The sequence below is a fragment of the Barbatula barbatula genome (assembly GCF_947034865.1).
Source record: "Barbatula barbatula genome assembly, chromosome: 2".
NCBI classification, from domain to species: Eukaryota; Metazoa; Chordata; class Actinopteri; order Cypriniformes; family Nemacheilidae; genus Barbatula; species Barbatula barbatula.
The window spans coordinates 10,314,155-10,336,888 of NC_136767.1; the positions used below are offsets into that span (position 1 = coordinate 10,314,155).

General features: G+C 38.7%; 2 protein-coding genes across 10 annotated transcripts in view; one reads left to right on the forward strand and one right to left on the reverse strand.

The window, feature by feature from the left end:
- The first annotated feature begins 4,888 nt into the window (after nt 1-4,888).
- ccnh (cyclin H) lies at nt 4,889-13,260 on the forward strand. 8 transcript variants are annotated; one of them, XM_079483761.1, is made up of 10 exons: nt 4,889-5,798; nt 6,931-7,049; nt 7,599-7,721; nt 7,828-7,901; nt 7,996-8,206; nt 8,486-8,649; nt 8,723-8,793; nt 9,074-9,176; nt 12,810-12,873; nt 12,947-13,162. In XM_079483761.1, the coding sequence occupies exons 1-10, from the start codon at nt 5,747-5,749 to the stop codon at nt 12,977-12,979; spliced, it is 1,014 nt and encodes a 337-aa protein (XP_079339887.1). In that variant the 5' UTR covers nt 4,889-5,746; the 3' UTR covers nt 12,980-13,162. The 8 variants fall into 8 exon arrangements, with proteins under 8 accessions (XP_079339887.1, XP_079339891.1, XP_079339889.1 ...); XM_079483765.1 differs by lacking the exon at nt 4,889-5,798 and adding an exon at nt 5,954-6,481; XM_079483763.1 differs by lacking the exon at nt 4,889-5,798 and adding an exon at nt 6,430-6,568 and having other exon boundaries at nt 12,947-13,241.
- Nucleotides 13,261-13,285: 25 nt separating this feature from the next.
- rasa1a (RAS p21 protein activator (GTPase activating protein) 1a) overlaps nt 13,286-22,734 on the reverse strand; it is a 38,063-nt gene continuing 28,614 nt past the window's right edge. Inside the window, exons 12-25 of one of the 2 annotated variants that reach the window (XM_079483739.1) lie at nt 22,542-22,629; nt 21,451-21,531; nt 20,975-21,132; nt 20,653-20,729; nt 20,251-20,423; nt 19,987-20,146; nt 17,483-17,625; nt 16,998-17,113; nt 16,669-16,755; nt 16,516-16,583; nt 15,559-15,647; nt 15,396-15,473; nt 15,179-15,313; nt 13,286-14,351 (exon numbers count right to left, since the gene is read on the reverse strand). In XM_079483739.1, coding sequence (XP_079339865.1) covers nt 14,268-14,351; nt 15,179-15,313; nt 15,396-15,473; nt 15,559-15,647; nt 16,516-16,583; nt 16,669-16,755; nt 16,998-17,113; nt 17,483-17,625; nt 19,987-20,146; nt 20,251-20,423; nt 20,653-20,729; nt 20,975-21,132; nt 21,451-21,531; nt 22,542-22,629 — 1,537 coding nt within the window. In that variant the 3' untranslated portion in view covers nt 13,286-14,267. Of the gene's footprint in view, nt 15,067-15,178; nt 15,314-15,395; nt 15,474-15,558; nt 15,648-16,515; nt 16,584-16,668; nt 16,756-16,997; nt 17,114-17,482; nt 17,626-19,986; nt 20,147-20,250; nt 20,424-20,652; nt 20,730-20,974; nt 21,133-21,450; nt 21,532-22,541; nt 22,630-22,734 lie in introns of both variants that reach the window. The other variant, XM_079483740.1, reaches the window with a different exon arrangement.

Consider the following 22,734-nt stretch of genomic DNA (forward strand, 5'->3'; position numbering starts at 1 on the left):
AGGTTTGGGGTCCAGAGTGTCTTCTCCAAATGGTATAAACTACCCATAGAATCCCCTGCATGCTGAATTCTGAAGAAACATCATAATCATTCAGAGAAGAACACCAAATGCATGCAGGGCTGAATAACTGTAGGTGGATACCCCCTGATAATACATATCCCAAAACATCCCCTCAAATTTTGGACACACTTTAACTCAAGTCCTCCTGACACACTTCAATATAAAGCACTCAAAACACAATAGCTGAGACCTAAGGCCAGTCCCATCTGCCAGCTGGCTCTGAAACTTCAGACCAGCACAACATAACAAAACCAAACCAGAATAAATCTAATTATCAAAGAAAGAAAAAGGTCACATTTAGACCATTGGGAAAAGGAAAGTAAACTAAATTGTTATGGGACCCTAAACAGAAAATACAATTTGGCAGATTATCGCTACACTGTTGGAGATGTAAAGAGACGGATCCTGACCAAATACAGACTAGTGATCACAGTCTGACCATAGAGAAAGGCAGACACAGACAAACATGGCTTCCAAGGGAAGAACGAGTCTTTGCCCACTGTGACACTGGTGATGTTGAGACGTCGAGACTTTCTCCTTCATCGTGATCAATTTTCACAAATGTCAAAGCTCATGCTTGAGTATCATAGGTCTTCAGAAACAGAGCAAATGCAGATGTTACTGGGGGAGAAGAGACACACATCGGCTGCTGCTTCATTCATCTATCAGCTGCACACCCTCGGAAACAAACTACATTTACATTTAGGCATTTGGCAGACGCTTTTATCCAAAGCGACTTACATTGCATTATACTATACATTTGTTTTCTAAGTATTTGCAATCCCCTGGGATCGAACCCATGACCTTGGCATTGACAGTGCCATGCTCTTACCACTGAGCAACAGGAACGAAAACTACTTTTATTCCATTCTCCATATTTTATATTTCATTCTACATTTATCCCTTACTTAGTACCTAATTTTAATTTTACTCCAATGTTTGTTCTTATTGTATGTCTTTTGTTATATGTTCAATGCTTTGGCAATATTGTAAGAACACGCAATCATGCCGATAAAGTTCCTTGAAATTGAAAATTGATAGAGAGAGAGGGAGCGAGAGAGTTAACGTATTGTCCTCAAAATTCAGTCTTTCAATGCATGTCATGAAGACCCACATCACATTTTTAATTGATAGTGCAGGCAGTGTGTTTTGAAACACTATATGGATACTATTAGGGCTATCTTGAAAATAACATTTTCACATGAGGCTACATAGGCTATAAGGAATTTATTGTGCTATGTACCCATCTATTTTTTAAAGTAATTTCAAAACATACCACACAGATGCACACACAACACACACACAAATGTACGGCAGGGTCAGCGCCCCAGAACATTTTCAAGACAGGTCATACATTACTCAGCCAGGTTTGTACATGCATCTATTCCTTGAGAGCGCCGTGGCTATTTGGAGAGCCACGGACATGGCACACTGATAAAAGGGTCATTCTGCAGGCTTTGCGGGGGCTGTGTACTGTGAAGGATTGGATTTTCACATGAATGCTTGCACTCTCAGACTGGCCATCCTCTTCCTCGTCCACACTGAGATAGCATTCGAGTGGCAGATCTCAATTTCTGATTGCTCACCTCGAGCTATATTGACAGGGCACATTGGTCCGAGAAGTGTATCAGAATGAAAGTGGGCAGAGTTCAGATTTGGTAAAGTGTTCACTTATATTATATTTCAATATTTACTCCCTGGATTTTTTACTTACATCATTTTTATATGAATTATGAATATTATTTGGATTCATATTGTTCATATTTATGAAACCCTAAAAATTAAGAGTGAATTCATCAACTAACAAGTGCAGATGCTGAAATGGTATAATCAACAGATTTAGAAACCTTTAAATTTAAGTTATTCTCATTCATTGAGGTTGTGAACAAGAATGGGATACAATTTAAACAGAGACCAATGGCAAGCATGGGCCATAATTGGTGTGCATAATAAGGGGTGGAGCTGGTGGGGGAAGGGGTACCAATGCCAGCCTGAGACATTTCATCTCCACACTTGAATTCGCAGGCATACATATTCCGCACTTTGGAGACAAAGCGGACTAATACGCTTCTACACATATGCATAAACACACTTGGCCATTGGAGTCAACATGATCTGGGTGGCAACAGTCAACAGTGCGGGTCCTATGACGGCATATATATCTTGGGCACTCCCCTTTTTGTCGCAATAAGGAACTCAAACCAATAGCATCCCGCTATCCTCTGAAATGCTTAATATCTCGTTTATTGTGTTTTCTTTTTGCTTCTCTCAAAAACATTTCAATACAAAAACCACTGATATTTAGTTTGCGAGTCAAGCTGTAAAGCTCACATAAATCATTTTTTATATCCTAAAAATGTTTGTGTTATTACATCCCTTGATCATGGCACAGTGCCAGGCAGTCTGCAAGCAGAATAGACATTTGATGAGGTCGTGTGATTTAGTAGCTGTTTGCTACATGGAGAGAGCTGCACTTGTCCATATTTGTAGAAGCTAATATCACAACAGCTCTTCGCCAGTGTCCATGGCAACGGGTGTCAGAAAATGAAAGGAGGAAATTAAATCATGCTGTCATGCAGGGGTGCATGCATTAATTTTGCATAAAGGCTGGATGATATGTGAAGGCCTGGGCTTGTCTTTGTTCCACCCTAGTGTCTGGTACACATTGAAATAAATCTCAATCGGAAGCCTAAACTGGAAATACTGAATATCAATATGTTAACATCAGCTTTGGCATGTTATCCTACTATATACAAAAATATAGTACATTTTGTACATTTCTCAAGGAGAAATAGATAAAGAGAAATAAGGTATTGCACTACAGGAAGTAAGAAGTACCATGGCATTTACATAATGGAACAAAATAATTAACATCCAACAGGGAACACAGTTTGGGTTCTTCGTGGAATCTAGAAGTTTTTAGATGTTGAAAAGGGCTAACAAATCATCTAAATGAATGTTCGGGTAACATGTACGAGCCATTATATAGTAAATGTAGTTAACAGTCAGTCATTATGATGTGTAAAGTTGACTGGCAACATGCATGTAAATCAATGTAAGATTTTTCCGTTCTGTGTTCCCAAGCTTGCTCCAAAGGTACATATTGCAATCTGCAGTATGAGAGATGGAGGAGGTCTACGGCACAAAAGTGATGCTAGTAAAAAGCATATACTTTCTATATATGCATAAAGCCTGCTTGACCCTGAATACCATTTGAAAAATTACTAAAGCATTATTGATTTACTCAGCATAAGATTTTTCCAAAATTTTCCATGCAACTTCGGGTGTAAGGGTCCAAAGTGACACAAACAGAAACATTAATACAATGCATTTCCCCCATAAGAGCAAGGCGAAGACATATTGTTAACACTTTAAGGTTGTGTTAAGCATTTAATAAAAATAAGCACGTAGTTCTTCAGCATTTTTTTATCTTTGTAATGTGAGACTATGGCTAAACAATTGTTCATGTTTCAAATGATGCATTAACTTATCTTAACAAATAACTTGATTTAAAAAATGTATTAGTTATATTAGCTAATGCAATAACTATGTTAACAAATACAATCACATTGCAATTTCTCATTTTTGTCAGACAGACAAAAACAAACTTGGTTTTAGTAAAAAAAATATATATATTTATAAAGACATATCACAATAACTAAAGTTATCTGTTAGAATGTAAATTTAGATTCAAGAATAAGCACTGACACAATACTCTTCTGCACATGTATTCAATACTACAGGCAAAACCAGACATTGGACATTCCCTTGCCGGCCAAAGCCAAAATGTCTTAACTTCAAGGCTGATGCCAGAAATCAGTGGCTGAATGACAAACATATCATGCAGATTCAGATACATTTTGAATCCATACGTATTTGACCACAAGATCTAATAATAAGAAAATGTCAATTCTGCATGGTCTGAACAGTCATTAAGTAATAAAAAAACACATTTGGCATACTGGCTATTTTGTCTACTAAACAATATAATCCTTTACTTTGGCTGATTTGCATATTTCAAACGAAACCAGGCTTTTGGGCAAATTTTTCAAAATTTAGATTTTTACATCATCTGTATGGGTTGTTATACAGATACAGCCGTTTAAAACTCTGGAACCTGAGGGTGCCAAAAAATCGAAATATTGAGAAAATTGCTTTTGAAGTTGTTCATCAGAGGCACTGTAGCAGGCCATCCACTCCACATCCATACTATATAATTAGGGTAGGACATTTACAAAATATCTTCATGGAACGTAATCGTTACTTAATGTCCTAATGGTTTTTGGCATAAAATAAAAATCTAGAATTTTGCCCCATACAACGTTTTTTTTGGCTTTTACTACAAAGGTTCCAGTGCAAGATCCACAGTCACAAATATATTTATGCAATTCACACAATGAAAACCCCAGTACACTGATAACTGCAGCCACATATTGAAAAAATACACAGGCATGAAAGAGAACCAAATATTGAGACTAAAACAATTGTATTAAATGGTCAAGTTAGAAAATAGACAGAAAATACGTACCTTTTACACAGCTTTTGAGTCTGTTTTTTGCAGTCTCTTATCGCTTCATGGTAGCACAGCACACAGGACAAATAACTGTAGTGCTATGGTGATATGCAAATTAATGGATCATGCTGAATACAAGTGCATTTATTATTCAGAATTACTCATGATTATGCAAATTAGGTTACAAAGAGGTATTCAAATAGGCGGTTGGTAATTTTTTCTGTCTGGCAGCTATATCCTTCAGTGGCTTTCCTTAGATTTTTAACAAGATCATTTTTGTGTTTACTGGTATTCAATAAAACAGTAAAATGCCAACATCATAGTGTTTTTATTGATGGATTAATTTAGTGGTAAAAAAATAAACAAAACACAAATTTCTAAAATTAACATTAAATTGCATTCCCTACTAAGACACTTTAAAATGAAACACACATTAGTAAAACATACACATCACAACAATAGAGTTTTAAACAATAGGCTAACGCACGGATACACACGCGTTTTAAAGAGGGAGTGTAGTATGACAAACATTTGGCGCCTCCCCGTGGACATTTAAAATAGCAAAATTCACACTGCACAAGTGAAAGTCAATTTTCTTATCATGTTTACTTTTCCTTTTCTCAGTTGGTTGTGTAAGTCATCAAATCTAACATTATATTATAATAATCACAATGTTACAACTGAGAACACTGCTTTGCGCACATTTTTCCCACAATGGAAACTATGTAAATTCCACTAATCGAAATCAGAACTATCAAAAATGTAATATCAATATTGTCATTGATGTTATATTTTCATAATAGAGCAGCATTTTCCTCATATATCACTATGCATTGGTGAATAGGATGGTTGGGATATGTCCCGCTCCCCCCTTTGAGTAATGAACGTTTATTATAAACGTGCTTGACAATTCTCATCGGCGTCCAGATGTTGTTCCAGCACGAAAGCTAGTCTTGAAAACTGCGCTGTGTTCTTAGGGACAATGATCTTCTCAACACATTATCGACCTCTTTTTCAAACTGATGAAGAAGTTTAAAGTCACAAAATCCTCTGTAGAGCAAACCCGTTGCCAGCGTTTTCATAGCCTCCCTCATTTGCCACAGCGACGGTACGACGACAGTATGCGAAGTCCCATCGAGCTCAGCGGTGACCGAGCTCGGATCCAGTTTAGGAATGTCCAGCTCCTCGCGTTCACCCTCCGCGCTCGTGTCATCGGACTGTCTGAGTGCGTCCATGTAATCAGATTCACTGTCGTTTTCAGATCGCTCGGCTACTTTGTAAACACGCACATTTTCGAATTCGGTTCGCTTGCTGGCGTTTCTTTTCTTCTCGCTCGATCGGTCGCTAGTATTTGGGACCCGTGCGCACCGTGGCTGTTCTGGCGGACTGTTGTTATGATCGTCGTCTTCATGCCAGTCGAGCTTGAACCGCTTTCGTATGATCCTCTCGCGGTTTATGAAACGTCCAAACCACGCTTTGTCTGCACGGAAGTCCGGGAAATCCATCGTTTTAGACAACTCGTGTGCTTTTGATCGAATCGTCACTTCGGGAGGAATGATGCCTTTTCCGCGCGAGCTATCCATCCACCCCCAAAGCGCGGCTTCGACCAGTTCAGTCTTATTAGGTGCAGTCACGGTCGTTGCTTTTGTTAATTTCCTGCGCCGGAGCCACACGCACAGCAGAGACGGTGAAATATTCAACAGACGCGCCGCAGCCCTTTGAGACATCGGCGGGAATCGGTCATATCGCTGTAGGAGAAGCTCCCTTTCTTTAAATGTTGTCCGGAGACGTTTACCCGTAGCCATGTTGATGGAGACGCGAATGACGTCATTTGAGAAGTCGCGTAAATAGTACGCGACGCGAGCTGGCGGAAACACGCATGCGTGCGGTTGCTACAAATATCAGCAGGTGATTCTTTAACAATCTGGTTCGGCTGGTGTCGGATTAAAACATAGACAGAGTCCCCAACGTTTGCCGGATAAAGTCGACGAGGAAGTAATGCTTTTGTGGTAACACTTTACAATAAGGTTGCATGTGTTATCGAGTGACGTTTGTTAAGTTAGCTAGCGGAAGCTTACAACGACAACAGTTTATTCATTTGAGTTCGTGATGTTTTCAGTATTTAAGTTACTATTAACATATGTGAATGCACCATGAACTAATCGTATTGACAAAGGATTACTATATGATCAAATCTATGTTGCTTATTTTTAGTTCATGTTAGTTAACGCATTTATTAATTCTTTTTAAATGCTACCGATCGTTTGCATACTTGTTTTTACTGGCATGATACTACCTTCCTCTTACATGAGAGGACACACTTGGTGAATAATCAAAATGTATTGTTTTGTCTTAAGATTTTGAGTCCACCATGTATCACAACAGCTCTCAGAAGAAATTCTGGACTTTTGACAAAGAGGAAGCCTTAGATAAATTAAGATTAGAAGCGAATCAGAAGTTCTTGTCCTGCGCCAAAGTAAGTGATTTTCAGCTCTGTATAAGATTTCTACCAGCTTTGTGCTTCTTTCTACAGTACAAATCACGAGCTTACATGAACACCCGATTTAAAATGTGTTTCCCCCAAAATAAATGTTCTGTTTTGTCATTTCAAACCTATGGCTTTCTTTCTTCTGCAGAACTCAAAAGAAGCTCATTTGGAGCATTCAGGTCTATTGCATGGACACAAATCCAGTGCAAGTCTGTTGTTCGTTTACCAACATATTTCAAAATATATTCTTTTGTGTTCTGAAGAAGAAACTCAAAGAGCGCATTAGAACCCATTATAATTGCAGCGCTGTGCGACAAACCAAGCAGGTTGTCATGTTGCTGCGTGTCTGTCGTGTCCGGTGTAGACACGGTGTAAGCTACAAACAGTTTTGTTAGACAGTAAGTCAGTAATCCATCATGGTTCACACCAGGACTGAGTATAACCGCTTACTTTATAATAATGCATGTGAGTACTGAAAGCGACTCGACTATTAGTAAAATTCCTTTTAGTCCTCACAATTTCTGTCTTGTTTTTCAGGCCGGAATCAACGAGTCTATGTTTCTCGACCAATGGGAAGAGAAGGTGCTTTTGAGACACTACGAGAAGAGATTGCTGGACTTTTGCAACATTTTCAAGCCTGCAATGCCAAAATCTGTCGTGGTAATAATATCGTATTTATTTGTTAAAAAACGAGATCAAGTAGTGAACTGTAGTAGCTTTTTCCCATTGTTGGTATTTTAAAAGTCTGTATCTTTCTCTCTCTCAGGGCACAGCATTAATGTACTTTCGAAGATTCTATTTGAACAACTCTTTAATGCAGCATCACCCTCGGATAATAATGTAAGTGTTTCAGGTGTATGGGATCCGTGAGGCCTAAGAAAATGAATCGTTCAACATTTTTTGAAAAACACTAACTTGCTATTTAACTTTGCAGGTTGACATGTGCGTATCTCTCTTGTAAAGTGGATGAGTTTAATGTTTCCTGCACTCAGTTTGTGGGAAACCTCCAGGAGAGCCCAGCAGCACAGGAGAGGGCTTTAGAACAGATTCTGGAGTATGAGCTACTCCTTATTCAGCAGCTTAATTTTCATCTGGTCGTTCACAATCCTTATCGTCCCTTGGAGGGCTTTCTGATTGACTTGAAGGTGAGCCTAAGGCAGCATAGGCATTCTATACTGTAGTGCTGTTCAGTATTGTGTATTTTGTTTCCGTTAAATTCCATTTTGACTTGTGCACAAAGTTGCACAGAGAAACTTCAGTTTAGTTTTTTGTAGTTAACTGCAGCTAAACGTTTGCATTTCTAAACTGATGCCACTGGTTAAGACCATGTTACAGCTCAAATAGACTGTAATTCCGTTTGATGTCCCTAGTGGTGCAAGAATGACACGCTACATTGTCAAAGTAGATTTTCCTTTTATTATCAGACCAGATACCCATTATTGGAGAACCCAGAGGTGCTAAGAAAGAGTGCTGAGGACTTTCTCAACAGAGCAGCAATGACGGATGCTGGGCTCCTCTTCTCTCCATCGCTGATCGCCCTCACTGCTGTTCTGAACGGCGCTGCACGTGCTGGACTCAAGATGGAGGCGTAGGTTGATCCTTCAGAATCCAGCTGTTCTAACAGTTTAGATGACAGATTTAAGACTTTTTCATATTTTCAGATATTTGACCGAATGCATGGGACTTAAGGGGGACAAAGAGACCCTCTCAAAGATGTATGATTCCATGAGGCGTAAGTTCTTTTATACAGTCGACACTTGTGCACTAATTGTGTTCTTGATAACATTTGAGAAGAACTCAAAAAAAAAAAGTAAACCGTGGAAGAGGCCACAATGTCTGTAAATCGCATTGTCTTAAAATTCTAAATAAGTGTACGACGACATGTGCAGAGTGCCTGCAAGTGCAATGCTATGCTATAGAATAGGCTGACCACCCTTGGTTAGTACACATCACTATTATTTGCTACTGTTGTTGTACCTATTGGATGTAATATTTTCACTCTTTAATTATAGGAATCACAAGTCTTGTTAAAGCATATGAGCTTCCCAAAATTGAAGAGGTCAATGTCGGCAAACAGAAGCTGGAGCGCATACATGCAGAATTAGCTACAAACTTGTGAGTATGATAAACCATGTCATTTTCCATGTGATTTAATTTCCCCCCCCTTTTTTTCCATTTCCAAGGTTTAGCTTAATCTAGGACTACGTCTTCATTAAATTATAAAAGTGCCCCAAAAATAATAATGTCTTAAAATATGTCAGTGCCATTGTTTTGTATCAATATGCCCACCAGTAATGTTTTTTCTAAGGTAATTTCATTCAAGAAAGCGCAAGCATTTTATTTTGGTATGTGAAACCGGTATAAATGTTAACGTCTCTGCGAGTCTTCGGTTGAAATTTCTTGTCATTCAGTCATCGATCTATTTGGAACCAGTTACAATCTAGAAGACAATTATTTTACAGTTCGTGAAATACATTTTTAGCTGCAATCCGAAACTTTAAAAAAGGAAAAAAACAAGCACTTAAAGGATAACCTCACCCAAAAAGGAAAATTCTGTCATTTCACTCTCTAGTTGTTCCAGAAATGTATACATTTCTTTGTTCGGTTGAACACAGTTGAGTTGGCAACCAACAGTTCTGAAGAACCATTGACTGCCATAGTAGGAAAATAAATAGTAATTTATTGGTTCTGTTGAACACAAAAAAAGATATTGAGGACTGTAGGAAAACAACCAGTTCTGGGCCACATTTGACTACCATTTCAATTTTTTCTACTATGCCAGTCAATGTTGCTTCAGAACTGCTGGTTGCTAACATTATTCAACAAAATATCTCTCTTTGTGTTCTTCCGAACGAAGAAATGTATACATGTCTAGAGCAACTAGAGGGTGAGTAATTCATAACGGAATTTTCACTTTAGGGTGGTTGCCCTTTAATATCTCTGTAAGGTTACCAATAATTGTGTGTTTAAAACCGAGATGGTAGATAGAGGGACAAGTTAAAGATGGCAGCTTTAACAGCACTATGAGTATCACAGTCCGTTCACAAACCTACATACAACTTTCTTCAATTAGCTTTATCAATGCACATGTTGATGATAAATTACAATACCATGATTTCTCATTTTCTGTACGTTTCATACTCTCGTATCTACTTTTTCATACTAGTATTTACTGTAAAGTTTTGCAACAATATACAATTGTAAGGTGCTATCCACTAGTTTCCTATGCCCCATGACGCTAGTCCAAAACCAAAGTGCATCCCATCTTTCATGCAGTGATGAAGTTCAGCAGAAATGCATTTAAGTCATTCGTCTATAGCAGAATGTGAACTTGCTAGCACTTATAAACTTCATCAGCATTCTGTCCACTACTGTATAGAGGAATGGGATGATGATTTTAATACTTGACGGCAGATATTTAGCAACTTTGATTCAGTTGTTGTGACAGTAAATCAATGAGCAATTAGAAAATTACGGAGGGTTTTCAATATCTTTACATGTCGATTTTGTGGTATTTAAAAATGTGGTAAATACAAATGATTTATCTTTATATGGGAACTTCAAGTGTTATGCGGGCCATGTGCACATGTCATAAAGCTGCTGTATCGTCAGCCTGCCATTAATATGATAAACATTCCACTAAACATCATGTGCAAATGCTGCTACAGTTAAACATTCTCTCCACATTTTGTTTGAAAGACGATGAGTGAAAAGACATACCTAAATGTAGTCCACGCGATGTGATATATTCCAACAGATGTTTGACAACACGTCGGTAAAATACAGTAAAGAATCCTTGTATATGCAGTTTAATGTCTTGTGTTTTTATTGAAGACCATATACAGTGTGTTGATGACTACATTCATCTATTTGAACTCCCTTTTAAAACTACAAACTATTTTTAAACTATGAGCACATTCAGTCTAAGTAATGCTTAATGTTCATTATCCATTTGCTTGACAAGCGGTCAACATTCTGAAGGTCGTCTTTTAAAAATTGTACAGTCCCTCACAGGAACAGTCTGTCTTAGCTTTAGATCTGAAGCGCCTTTTTTACGAGGTGAAATAAGCTTCGCCTGGTTGTAAGTACAGCCACGAATAGCAGGCGATGCTCATCATTTAAAAAAAAGTATAATGACCACATGAAACCAACAATATTACAATTTATAATATTCTGGTGAATAATATTGGGATTCATAAGTTATTCAAGGTGCAATACACGCTGCTTCACCAGAAATAAGTGATGATGGTACACTTAATGTTATAGAGAGAGGAATGTGTACAGAGCTAAAACCATGTGACCGAGTACATTTCATTCCCATACTGTGGTATTTCCATCACTTTACAAACCTTTGTCAAGCCTCAATACTTTTGTAAGGATGAGCAAGTGTAGTATAATTTAACAATAGGTAAAACTGACAAACAAGACATTACAAAATCACCCAATAAATTGGTAACATCACTTGGCGTTGAGCTTTTATACAAAAAAGATTCAAGAAAAAAAAACAATCCACATCCTGTCAAGAAGGTGTCTGGTTGAATCATCTGGTAGATATGCTAAACATGATCAAGATATAAAATATTTTGTGGATCTTGGTGTTTCTCATTTTCAAACACAAAACAACCAGAAGGCCCATACTATATTCAGCCCATTGTGAAGAAAGTTGAGCTCAAGTTGATGTAGGTTAAGAGGAGGAAGGCATGTTGATACATGCACCAAGCAAGGTACCACAGCGTTGTAATCTGTTGTCCAAATAGATCTCACTGATCTTCTCATGTATCGCGCACTAGCACTGGTTTGGAGATAAAAGGTAGGATGCAGCATCTTTGTCAAGCCAAGCAGCTCTGAAGGTAAGATCAGAATCAGTTACTATGAGTAGGATCTAGCCTACGTGCACCTGAAACTGCTGTTGAAAACAGGAACAGGTTTTGAGGTAAAACTGAGTGTAGACAATTTTAAGGCTCGCACCGAAAGTGCGTCTCGCTTCCCTGATGGTCAAGAGCAGTGTACTGCAAAGTTCTCTGCTAGTGCTCATGGCTCCTAGGTTTGTTTTGGTCCAACCATCATCATTGTCTGTGGTAAAGTTTGAAGCCGGAGAGATCCAAGTTGATTCTGTAGTCTCCATGAGGTGGTTCAGACCTCTTTAGGTGGAAACCAGTGAGCATTTCGATTTACGCTTGAACATTTGGTTACATTATATATATTCTCTTGGAGTTTCACGATTATCTGCATGGATAGATCTAGGAGATAACCGATGTCTCTAACCATCCATTTGATGGTTCACTTGTGAGCTACCACAGTCTGGTTGATATTTTTGGGAACAGTGGCAGTGTGTCACCCTAACCAGTCCAATAATTAATCTGCCAAAACAAGCCTTGCCGTCAATGCTATCAGTCGGTTTTCAGAGGACATGGATAGTAGTGGCTACAGCCATAAAGGTACATTCAGTTCTGCAACAAAAAAACAACGGAGATATAGTGACCTTGCATGATGGTTTCAGTTTTGAGGCATTCGTACTGACTTTTTAAATACCTACCAGTTCTTGTATGACAATGTGATTTACAATTCAACAACAAATGGACATTGACTACATGTATGATTTAACTACGTTTGTATTTATAAGACTACAGTAATGCACATGTTTGGATATGAGTGGTGGAGTTGGGTCACTAAATAAATGTAGTCCTCAGATTGAGAATAGTTTCAAGAACTCTTCATGAATGCTTTCCCTCTGTCCATGCCTTCCAGGAAAAGAAAACATGGATATGAAGATGATGAACACGTTGTGAAAAGGCAGATGGTTACGGAGGAGGTAAGTTTTGATTTGTTCCTCAATGGCTAAGATGATTTCGAGCATATTGATTTCATCATTTTATATTTTGCAGGAATGGACCGATGAGGATTTGGATGAATTGTGATAAGCCTTTTCAGTACGTTTTTAAAGCTGCAATCTACGACTTGTGGTTTTTGGACACCTGTGCATCATTTCATCAGTGTGGGTTCAGGATGTAGAGTTTTCTTTTGGATTGTAAATATTTCATTCGTTTGTACTGCCCTGTGAGACTTTCGCCCTTATAACAATAAAATATGTTTTACTATTCCATTTGTTTAATTCTATGTCCAACAAATGTAAAGATGGCTTGTTGTTAGCATCTATAAACCTCAATACAGACATGGAGCAAACAATGAGCAACCTTCGTGTAACCAGGTACCACACAATCCTTGCCTTTGTCTTATTAGTTGCTTTGACAATATTATGCCATTTCAATTGTCCTTTATTCAAGAAATGAAATCTTGACAAAACGCTTCAATACAGTTAGAGGCAGCACAACAGCTGTCGCTTTAAATTCAAAAGCAGTTTTCACAGGCTGATCTGAGACAGAAGCCAGTCGATACTTTATAAAACCTGTTTAATAAGTGCATGCCTGATACAGTCTGGACTAATATAAATTTACTGCTGTAAACATTTTTGCGTTTAACTTTTCTCCTGAGAACATTTCTGGCTTTGAATTTATCTCAGGGAAAACTACCAATCAAATACATTGTACAATAAGGGAAAAAAATCAGGTTCATGAAATTATAAACTCATGATTCCAGCAAGAGAATTTATTGTTCCGATATAAAATAATCATACTCTCTGAGGATGATAAAATGAAAAGAAAAACAAATCCAGTCTACGGCACAATTCAAACTGAATGAAACAAGGGAAGAAACACTAGTCTGCGCACATATTTGCATATTCATAGCCATGTAAATCAGTAAGAAATTACAGTAAAAAAGCATTATAGCTCATAATCCAGTTATAGAGAAGGATTTCTGCAGCTGTGTAAGTTCAGTTTCAGATCAAGTGGACAAAGAGATACACTTTGGCAACCTGTATTTAAAAACACTGTTCTGTGAATTTTGTTGGTCATTTGTGCGACCCGTTTGTTAGACCGATATGTACCCAACATACCGAGAACAGTCCAACCGAACAATTTGGGTGCAGGATTATACAAGTCATTGGTTTCAGACTTAAAAGTCTAGCTGTTTAGTTTTGCAGCTGTAGTTTGCATAGTTCTCGTGGCACAGGCAATGAGAGGAAAAGTGGGGATGGAAGATATGGGGAGCGCAGGAGCTGACATGGTGATGAGGGTGGAGCATGCTGGGGTCCCACTGGCTACTCCATGGAGACGGAGACAAACTATCAGACAGACGGAGGTGGAACTACCTGTTGCTGTTGGGCGTGGCATAGTGCACCTGCCTCTGCTGGAGGAGCTCAGTAATGGCCAGCAGCTTTTTTTGTACATGCTGCAGAAAGAGGCAGAGAAAATAATTAATGCTTGAACCACCAACATGTTGCTTGTAAACTGTAGGTGACATGTCAGACTTGTTGAATAATGCAAGCCAACTTTAATATTGTCTTGTGTATTAAGCTACGATGGCACAATCAATGTTAAGATCATAGGTTTAATTAACGTACTGATAATTTAAAACGTACTGATAAAAATGAGGAAAAATTATTTTCTGTCAAATGTTTTTGGAGTTACTGTTAAAATGAATAATGGACTCTTCAACAGTTTTTTAGGCAGCATAGATGTATAATATAGAGTCTGTAGTATAGAAGTTTCATTTGATGAACAATATGGCCCCAAGTTATCTTCCGGCCTGTGTTTGGTTATAAAATAAATTGTTAAATTATATTTAATATACTTTCTATTTTTAATTCAATTCAATACAATAAAATATAATTCTTTGCAGAGGTATACCGGAAGATAAGTTTGGGCCACGTAATGTTTATCTGTACTACCTTTAGTTTTGTTGTCATTTTTTGTAACTTTTGATTTTGTTTCTACCAAGAAAATATTCTGGTTATTGCAAACAATTTTAATAAATAATAATTTCAGAAAAGTCATCGCAGCCTTCCGGAGGTGCAGTCCTGCACAAGCAACGCCTGCTAAGTCATTGTTGCAGCAAGCAACAAGTCTGCTGCTCAAACATCCGGATGCAACCAATGCCTTCTTTTCTATATAATAAAATATGAGCCAGAACATTACTGCCAGGCTCTCTTGTGTTGTGGAAATGACTGTCTAAATATGAATTCTCTCTTACAAATCCCACTACACAGAGACATTTACCTGCTGGGCTCCTCTGTCATTGCTGAGGGTGCGGAGTTCAGCAGAATGAATAACACAGATCTCATGCAGGGCAGCAAGGTCACGGGACAAATCCGTCCTAAAGTGCTCAGTCGATTCCGGAAGTTTAAGAACATTCTAGAGAAACAGCAGTGAAAGGTTGTAAACTGAGCTGCAGGCAAACACATGCTGTTATGAAAATGGATGTAGGGCCGTTTACCCCCAGCTCATCCAGAAACATGATCATCCTTTCTTTGTTGCTTTTGATGAAAGGATTCACTCCCTCCATGTAGGGCTCCTGCAGCACAAATACATCACATGAAATGCTTCTGAACAATGATTCACAAGTGATTTCTGTAATGCCAGCTTGCCAAATAATATACCTTAGCACCAAATTCTACCAGGTTGGCCAAGTTCTGCACAGACTTGGCCACCAGGGTGAGTGTTCGACCCGCTGTGGAGGATGGAGGATCTGTAAAGAAACATTTAGAATTCTAATAATAACAACAGCATCAAACTGATGAACGTTTTCCTTTTTGAAAACAGATATATTTACAAAATCTCATTTCAACAATTGATGAAAATTATTTTTTCTAATTATTTTCCGAAAGTCTATAACTGATTAATTTATAGACCACGATTTTTGTAAATAACATATACAAAATAATGTGCTGACAGGAGATACTTGATTTGTTTTTGAATCGATCCAGTGAATTTAATAAATAATATTATTTATATAATCAAATATATTACATGATATTATTTAGCAGACACGTTTATCCAAAGCAACTTGAAAGAGCATTTAACATTATGTCAGTGAATCAACAATAGGAATGGTACAATTGAATTGCATAATCTGTTAAATTCAGCCATATTTTTCTAGATCAAAAACATAAATGCTTAAAAATAGATTTTTATACAAGTCATCTTATTTTGTTAAGACGTTCAATGTTTTTAAAGTATGTCAAAATTAAGTTTTGTCCTTAATCATTTTCATTACATTTTTGTTGTTAAAACTTCACCCAAAAAAACTTTGGCAACAAGCATTTTCATTCTAATGCTGCAGGTAAAATTCATTCAGTAACTCGCGGCTCCAAAACTCTCTCGGACGTTACAGAAGCATATGCAAATACAAAAGACTCAGTATAACACATTTATGAATTCACACATGCTGGAAGAAACAGGCTTCCCATAGGGCCCATATTAAAGCAACACATTCTGTCCGTTAAGTGGCTGATGCTCTTAAATGTGCAGAATGAAATACTGCTATCAGCATCTGTGCTTGACCTAAATGTGCTGCATTTGGCCGTGAACGCTTGTGAAGAAAGCTGTGCACTCACCAGCGATGATGTTGAACATTCTGGGGTTAAGAATGGCAGGACATATGAGCCTCAGGAAGACAAAACCACTGGAGGACAGAGATAAACATATTTTGGCACTTCGCAACATGCATCTCAGTAAACGTATGCAAATGCAGCTTGACAACACGTTACCTAACAACTCGGGTTCTCATTGTAGTGTTCGTGGGCCATTTCTGCTTCACAGTGCTCTGCAGACAGCCGTAAATGTACCTCAGGGTGCTAAAATAGGGATGATAAGAGCTTAGGGGCAAAGCTTAGCATATAAGCAGTGTATTACTGCCTGCTGGGGTGAAAGAAGAGTTTTACGGTGTGTGTGTGTCCTATATGGATGGAGGTTTAAACACTTTGATTCACTGAAACCTGTAGTGCCAAATGAATAACTTGGGGAGAAAGCGTGTACATCAGTATAGACAGTTTGCTCAGACTGCAATGCTCACAGGATGGTGTGCTGTCACACTTACGGAGGCAAAATCTCAGCAGCCATAAATATTTTCTCCACCAACTCTGACAGGATATTGAGCAAGTGAGCGAGATTTAGATTAACGTCCTCATTCTTCTCCAGTTTAGATGGGTTCAGCTGTGGAGGGAGACCAGAGAACACTCCATATGAGGGCAAAGAATTTAAAGTGAAATTAGTTTTACTATCCAACAGAAATAACATTTTGCCAAAACAGCAATGCAAAGCTAATTGTTTAGTTCCGAGTCAAGTCGTTGTTTATTTTATTTTATAGCTATAAAATGTGTTAAATGTTCATGACAACAAGGTCACAACACAAAAATCTTCCACTCAAAGAGCATACGGTAGAGTTCCTTCTGGATTTAGGGCGAAATATCTTTACAGGTTCTATAGGATTCCATAAATGTATAGATTGTGGATAACACGAAACAAACTGAACAGCAGAAAGGCAATAAAAGGGAGCACATACGCCTTGTCTATTTCCATTACCTCACAGGACTGCTTGCTCTCCATGATCTTCAGTATGGTGTCTTTGAGGGCGTGGTGGATGAAAGGTGTGGCTGTGGCCTTCATGTACTGCTCCATCAAAGTACTGGCCAGAGTAGTGGCACGGAACAGCGTCGTAGCCTCATCTGCAACACCAGAATGAAACAGCTGTCTTGGTATACTGTTGCTGAATGTAATTCTTACTATAAATCACTTCACAAGATGTAAACACTGGCCGAGAACCTACAGAATGTGTAGTGAAACAGAAAGTTCTGGGCCAGCATTAAAACCGTGTTGTTGACATCATCCGTAGCGCTTTATATTAAAGGCTTTAATATTCAACTTATGGATATCAAGTCATGCTAACGTGGCTTTATCATCTTCCAAATTGTAAAGTCATGTAACCTAATTCAAATTCAAAACCTAGGCTTTCAACCTATCAGGATTCCTAAATTCTATATCATGACAACCCTGTTTGGACAACTTAAAAGGAGATGTGCCATATTGTTTCATGCATTCTGACTTCTTAACAATGTTAACCGTGCTATCTTCTGATGCTTGACATTAGACGTATGACGTAGATTTTCTGTGCTCTATACGCTCCCCAGCTTAGTTTTTCTTAGTCCCTTATTGGACAATTCTCCTGGAAATGCACGCCCACTTGTCAACCTGCGTCAACCAAGGAGAGTGGGAGGAGCATCCGCACCCGTTAACCAGCTGGAGCAAGAGAGAGAGAGAGAGAGAGAGAGCACTGCGTTCGCAAAGTTCAGCTGTGTTTGTTTGTTCACTTCATTTGGGTGATGAACGTTATATAAACGTTGGATATAATGATAGATTTGAAGATCATTTGAAACTGATCGAGACATGAACCGCACGCAGTAAGTGAAACCGAGTCATGTCTGTGTTTTGTTGGCAATGGGTAGACACGTGCTTTAGTTCTGCCCCCCCGCGTCGTATATTTTCAGAAATAATCGTACAGCTGTATCTGTCTTTTATACAGTGGGTACGGAAAGTATTCAGACCCCCTTACATTTTTCACTCTTTGTTATATTGCAGCCATTTTTTTCTCATTAATGTACACAGCACCCCATATTGACAGAAAAACACAGAATTGTTGAGATTTTTGCAGATTTATTAAAAAAGGAAAACTGAAATACCACATGGTCCTAAGCATTCAGATCCTTTTGATCTAATACCCTCGATTGCAACCAGTCGTCCTGTCCCTGCAGCTGGAAAACACCCCCACAGCATGATGCTGCCACCACCATGCTTCACTGTTGGGACTGTATTGGACAGGTGATGAGCGGTGCCTGGTTCTCACACAAACCGCTTAGAACTTTCTGGCCTTAATTCTATGTTTGTCTCTTCAGACCAGAGAATCTTATTTCTCACCATCTTGGAGTCCTTCAGGTGTTTTTTAGCAAACTCCATGCAGGCTTTCATGTGTCTTGCACATTGGAGAGGCTTCCGTCGGGCCACTTTGCCATAAAGCCCCGACTGCTGGAGGGCTGCAGTGATGGTTGACTTTCTACAACTTTCTCCCATATCCCAACTGCATCTCTGGAGCTCAGCCACAGTGATCTTTGGGTTCTTCTTTACCTCTCTCACCAAGGCTCTTCTCCCCTGACAGCTCAGTTTGGCCGGACGGCCAGCTCTAGGAAGGGAGTTCTGGATTATGGAGGCCACTGTGCTCTTAGGAACCTTAAGTGCAGCAGAAATGTTTTTGTAACCTTGGCCAGATCTGTGCCTTGCCAAAATTCGGTCCTTGAGCTCTTCAGGCAGTTCCTTTGACCTCATGATTCTCATTTGCTCAGACATGCACTGTGAGCTGTAAGGTCTTATATAGACAGGTGTGTGGCTTTCCTTATCAAGATCAATCGGTATAATCAAACACAGCTGGACTCAAATGAAGGTGTAGAACCATCTCAAGGATGATCAGGAGAAATGGACAGCACCTGAGTTAAATATATGAGTGTCACAGCAGAGGGTCTGAATACTTAGGACAATGTGATATTTACTTTTTTAATAAATCTGCAAAAATGTCAACAATTCTTTGTTTTTCTGTCAATATGGGGTGCTGTGTGTACATTAATGAGAAAAAAAAGAACAAATTATTTTATCAAATGGCTGCAATATAACACCGAGTGAAAAATTTAAGGGGGTCTGAATACTTTCCGTACCCACTGTAAATGTGATTAAACTAAAGACTCTGCAGATATTTTAAGGGTGCGATACTATTCTGTAAGTACTCAAGATCAACATGAGATATGCAGAAACTTTTATTCACTTTAATATAAGACTGCAAAGCGTATTCAAATGAATACATTTTCAAATAAGGTAAATAATTGTAAACTCCTTAAATACTAGATCTACATCCAAGGCACAAACAAAACTGTAAAGGTTTGCTCTTTACACATGAAACTTAATGAACCACAATACCTTACTGCAGTTGTGGCATGTGTTTACTCTTAAACATTGAACTGTAAATACATAAAAGCGACCCTTACCCTCCATATTAATTTCTTTGTCGTTCAGCGTCATCAGTAATGGAGCTTCAGCTCGCTCGTGTCTGAAGATCCGGAGCAGAATGCTGGCCAGCAGCGTGCGGTCCTGCCCGCACACGTGAGCCAATGCATAGATGACATGAAAGTCTCTTTGCAGGATGAGCTGGGAATGGACGGAAACCACATGTCTGAATCCAGTGAAAGCATTCGGATTTTTTTATATATTTGTACAGCATTTTTTGCATGTTAATCTATGTATATCCTCACCTCTTTGAATTCACTGTACTCTTCCTCAGGCATGATCTTCTCCATGGAATAGCGTGCTCTCACACGGAGAGAGCCAGGCTCGATTCCCTTGAGAGGCACATAGGAGCTCAGAGGAAACCACTCATCTATCATTTGGCCCTTCTGCAGCCTGTTCAGCTGGCAACGCATGAACACTATACAACAAGAAAAGGAACAAAATCTGAGAGAAGCTCGTTGAATCCATCTTACCACACACCACCAGAGGGCACACTTGTGCAAGGAACACTAGGAAAGCTTTCAATAGCACACTACAAAACTACCTGGTGTATTATTGCAGTTTCAAAAGCACCGTACCAAGAAGTGCACCTAGTGGTACGCTAGGGAGACATATTTACAATGTAACGAACAGGCAGCGATACTCACAGATATCACTATCTTTGCTTTTCTTCGTCTTGTTGCTTAAGGTGATTTCAAATCTGTTGATGTCACTAGACAGGTCACTGTGAGGGAAGAAATGTTTCAGAACATTATTCATCATTACCTTCAACGTTATAGACTATAGAGACAAAAATCCAAAAGCAATTCCCATTTCAGTTCTTTTTAAGTCGTTAAGAAGTTATATGTCTTAAATGTCATATTTTGTGATGCTGAAACAGGAAGTGATTCTCGACGAGTGTTTCTTACGTCTTGCGAAATGGTCTAAATGTATCTTTCAAACATTTCCACTGTCAAGTTGAAAACTCACTCAAAAATGAACTCCTCAGTAAACACCGGGTTCTGTCCCTCTCTAGGGTGAGTCTTGGCCACCTGCACACTGTTCAGTGAGATGTTGCAGTAGGGGTTGGTGAAGTGTTTGTTGGGAAGTTTGTGGGCCTCCTCCACATACAGCACTAAACTGCTCACCTGAGAGGAGAAACAAGGCACAAACGTAACTTTGTGCCATGCTTTGTGTTCGATAAATGATGAAATGTCAGTCCTTTCCGAATACGTCTCTGCGGTAACAGCGTTCTTTTAGATTTAGTCCAAATGACCTGTCCGGGATCAGGTGCTCTGAATGCTGTTTCCATACCCATGCTCAACAGCATCGAGACAGCTCATCTCTCACAGCGCATTCAGAGCGATATAAACACCTCGACTCACAATTGAGGCATGACTGGAAAACAGCAGCTTTGGTTTTGTACAAACGTTCGAGTTGACACACAATGGCTGGAATTCTCTTACCTGACGCAAACGCTTGTTGGTTGTTGTCTGTATAGGTTTTCTAAGGTTATTGCAGAACGTCTGCAAGCATTTCATCCAGTCCTGTGAATGGTTGGTGAAAAATATACATTTGATCAGTTAACTCAAGTTTTGTTCGGACAGGCCACAAAAGTACGATTTTCTGGCATGTCGGACTCATTCTTTCCCAACATGAATTATAGTGAAACATAGCATATGCTTGAATGTACACTTGAATGTTCAAAATACAGTAATGCCTCATAAGAACAAGTGTAATTTCCAATTTCACCAGTCTTTTTCTTAGCTTAGTAGCTTTTGGCATGATGCTGGCATTATTACTACATATGTAGATACATCTCATATAGACTAAAAAGTCTAAACAACTGGACATCAAATGCCAAAAGACAACCATTCTTAAAGATTCAATCTAAAAAACATTTTACATGTTTCGCAGCCAAGGCTTAAGGCTAGTCCTGGACAAAAATGCATGCCTGACCTGTGTCTTAACTGAATATAACTTGCCCAGAAATATCTTCGGTGAATACATTACTGTGCATCTCGTAACAAAACAATGGCAATGATATATTTTAAGGCATTTTTATAAAAGCGACATCAATATCTTAATTCAACTAATGGCTGGAATACACTACAACACTTAAAATCTGAACAGATTTTTTTTAAGTTAGACATCATACACGTGCAAACTTTTTGAAGTTTCAGATAGAAACACACTATCTGATCAGATCTGCAGACTGGCACAGACTTTCTGCCAGTCCAGACTGAAAGTCTTGTAGTGTATTTTAGCCTCAAGGCAAAAGCTAAGCCGTGTCTGTGAAACCGGGTCATACGGTGTATAAACAAATATTTAAGGAATCTATAAAACATATTTACATACATATAGTCATTTAGCAGAATGTCGCTATACGGCAAACATAGATATCGTCATTTATCAGGCAAATAACACACTAAAACAGTCTTGTTCATGTTTCATTCCCAAATTTGAGCCGGCACATTTGGTCTAATACATTTGTTAAGCACTGTATACCAGATTCTTGTGAAGTGTGATACAACAGTATCAAAGTCATGAAGTGTACCTGGGCCTGCTCAGGTGTGTCCCCAGCAAAGTAAAAAATATACTGCTCTTCACTAAAGTGCTGAACCACAATCTGGAAACAGTTTGGCCTACACACAAAAAATAACCATCAGACTGTTTGATAGGTTACATCAATAGTTCAGCTTTGTATACATTCGTTACTGTGTGTGTGTGTGTGTGTGTATGTGCTAAGA

What these genes read in the sequence shown, in the direction of transcription:
- ccnh (XM_079483762.1), top strand. Translation starts at nt 6,720, where the DNA reads ATGCACCATGAACTAATCGTATTGACAAAGGATTACTATATGATCAAA. An exon ending in CAATGCCAAAATCTGTCGTG is followed by an intron (nt 7,722 to 7,827) that starts GTAATAATATCG and finishes TCTCTCTCTCAG; the next exon opens with GGCACAGCATTAATGTACTT. An exon ending in GGCAGATGGTTACGGAGGAG is followed by an intron (nt 12,874 to 12,946) that starts GTAAGTTTTGAT and finishes TATATTTTGCAG; the next exon opens with GAATGGACCGATGAGGATTT.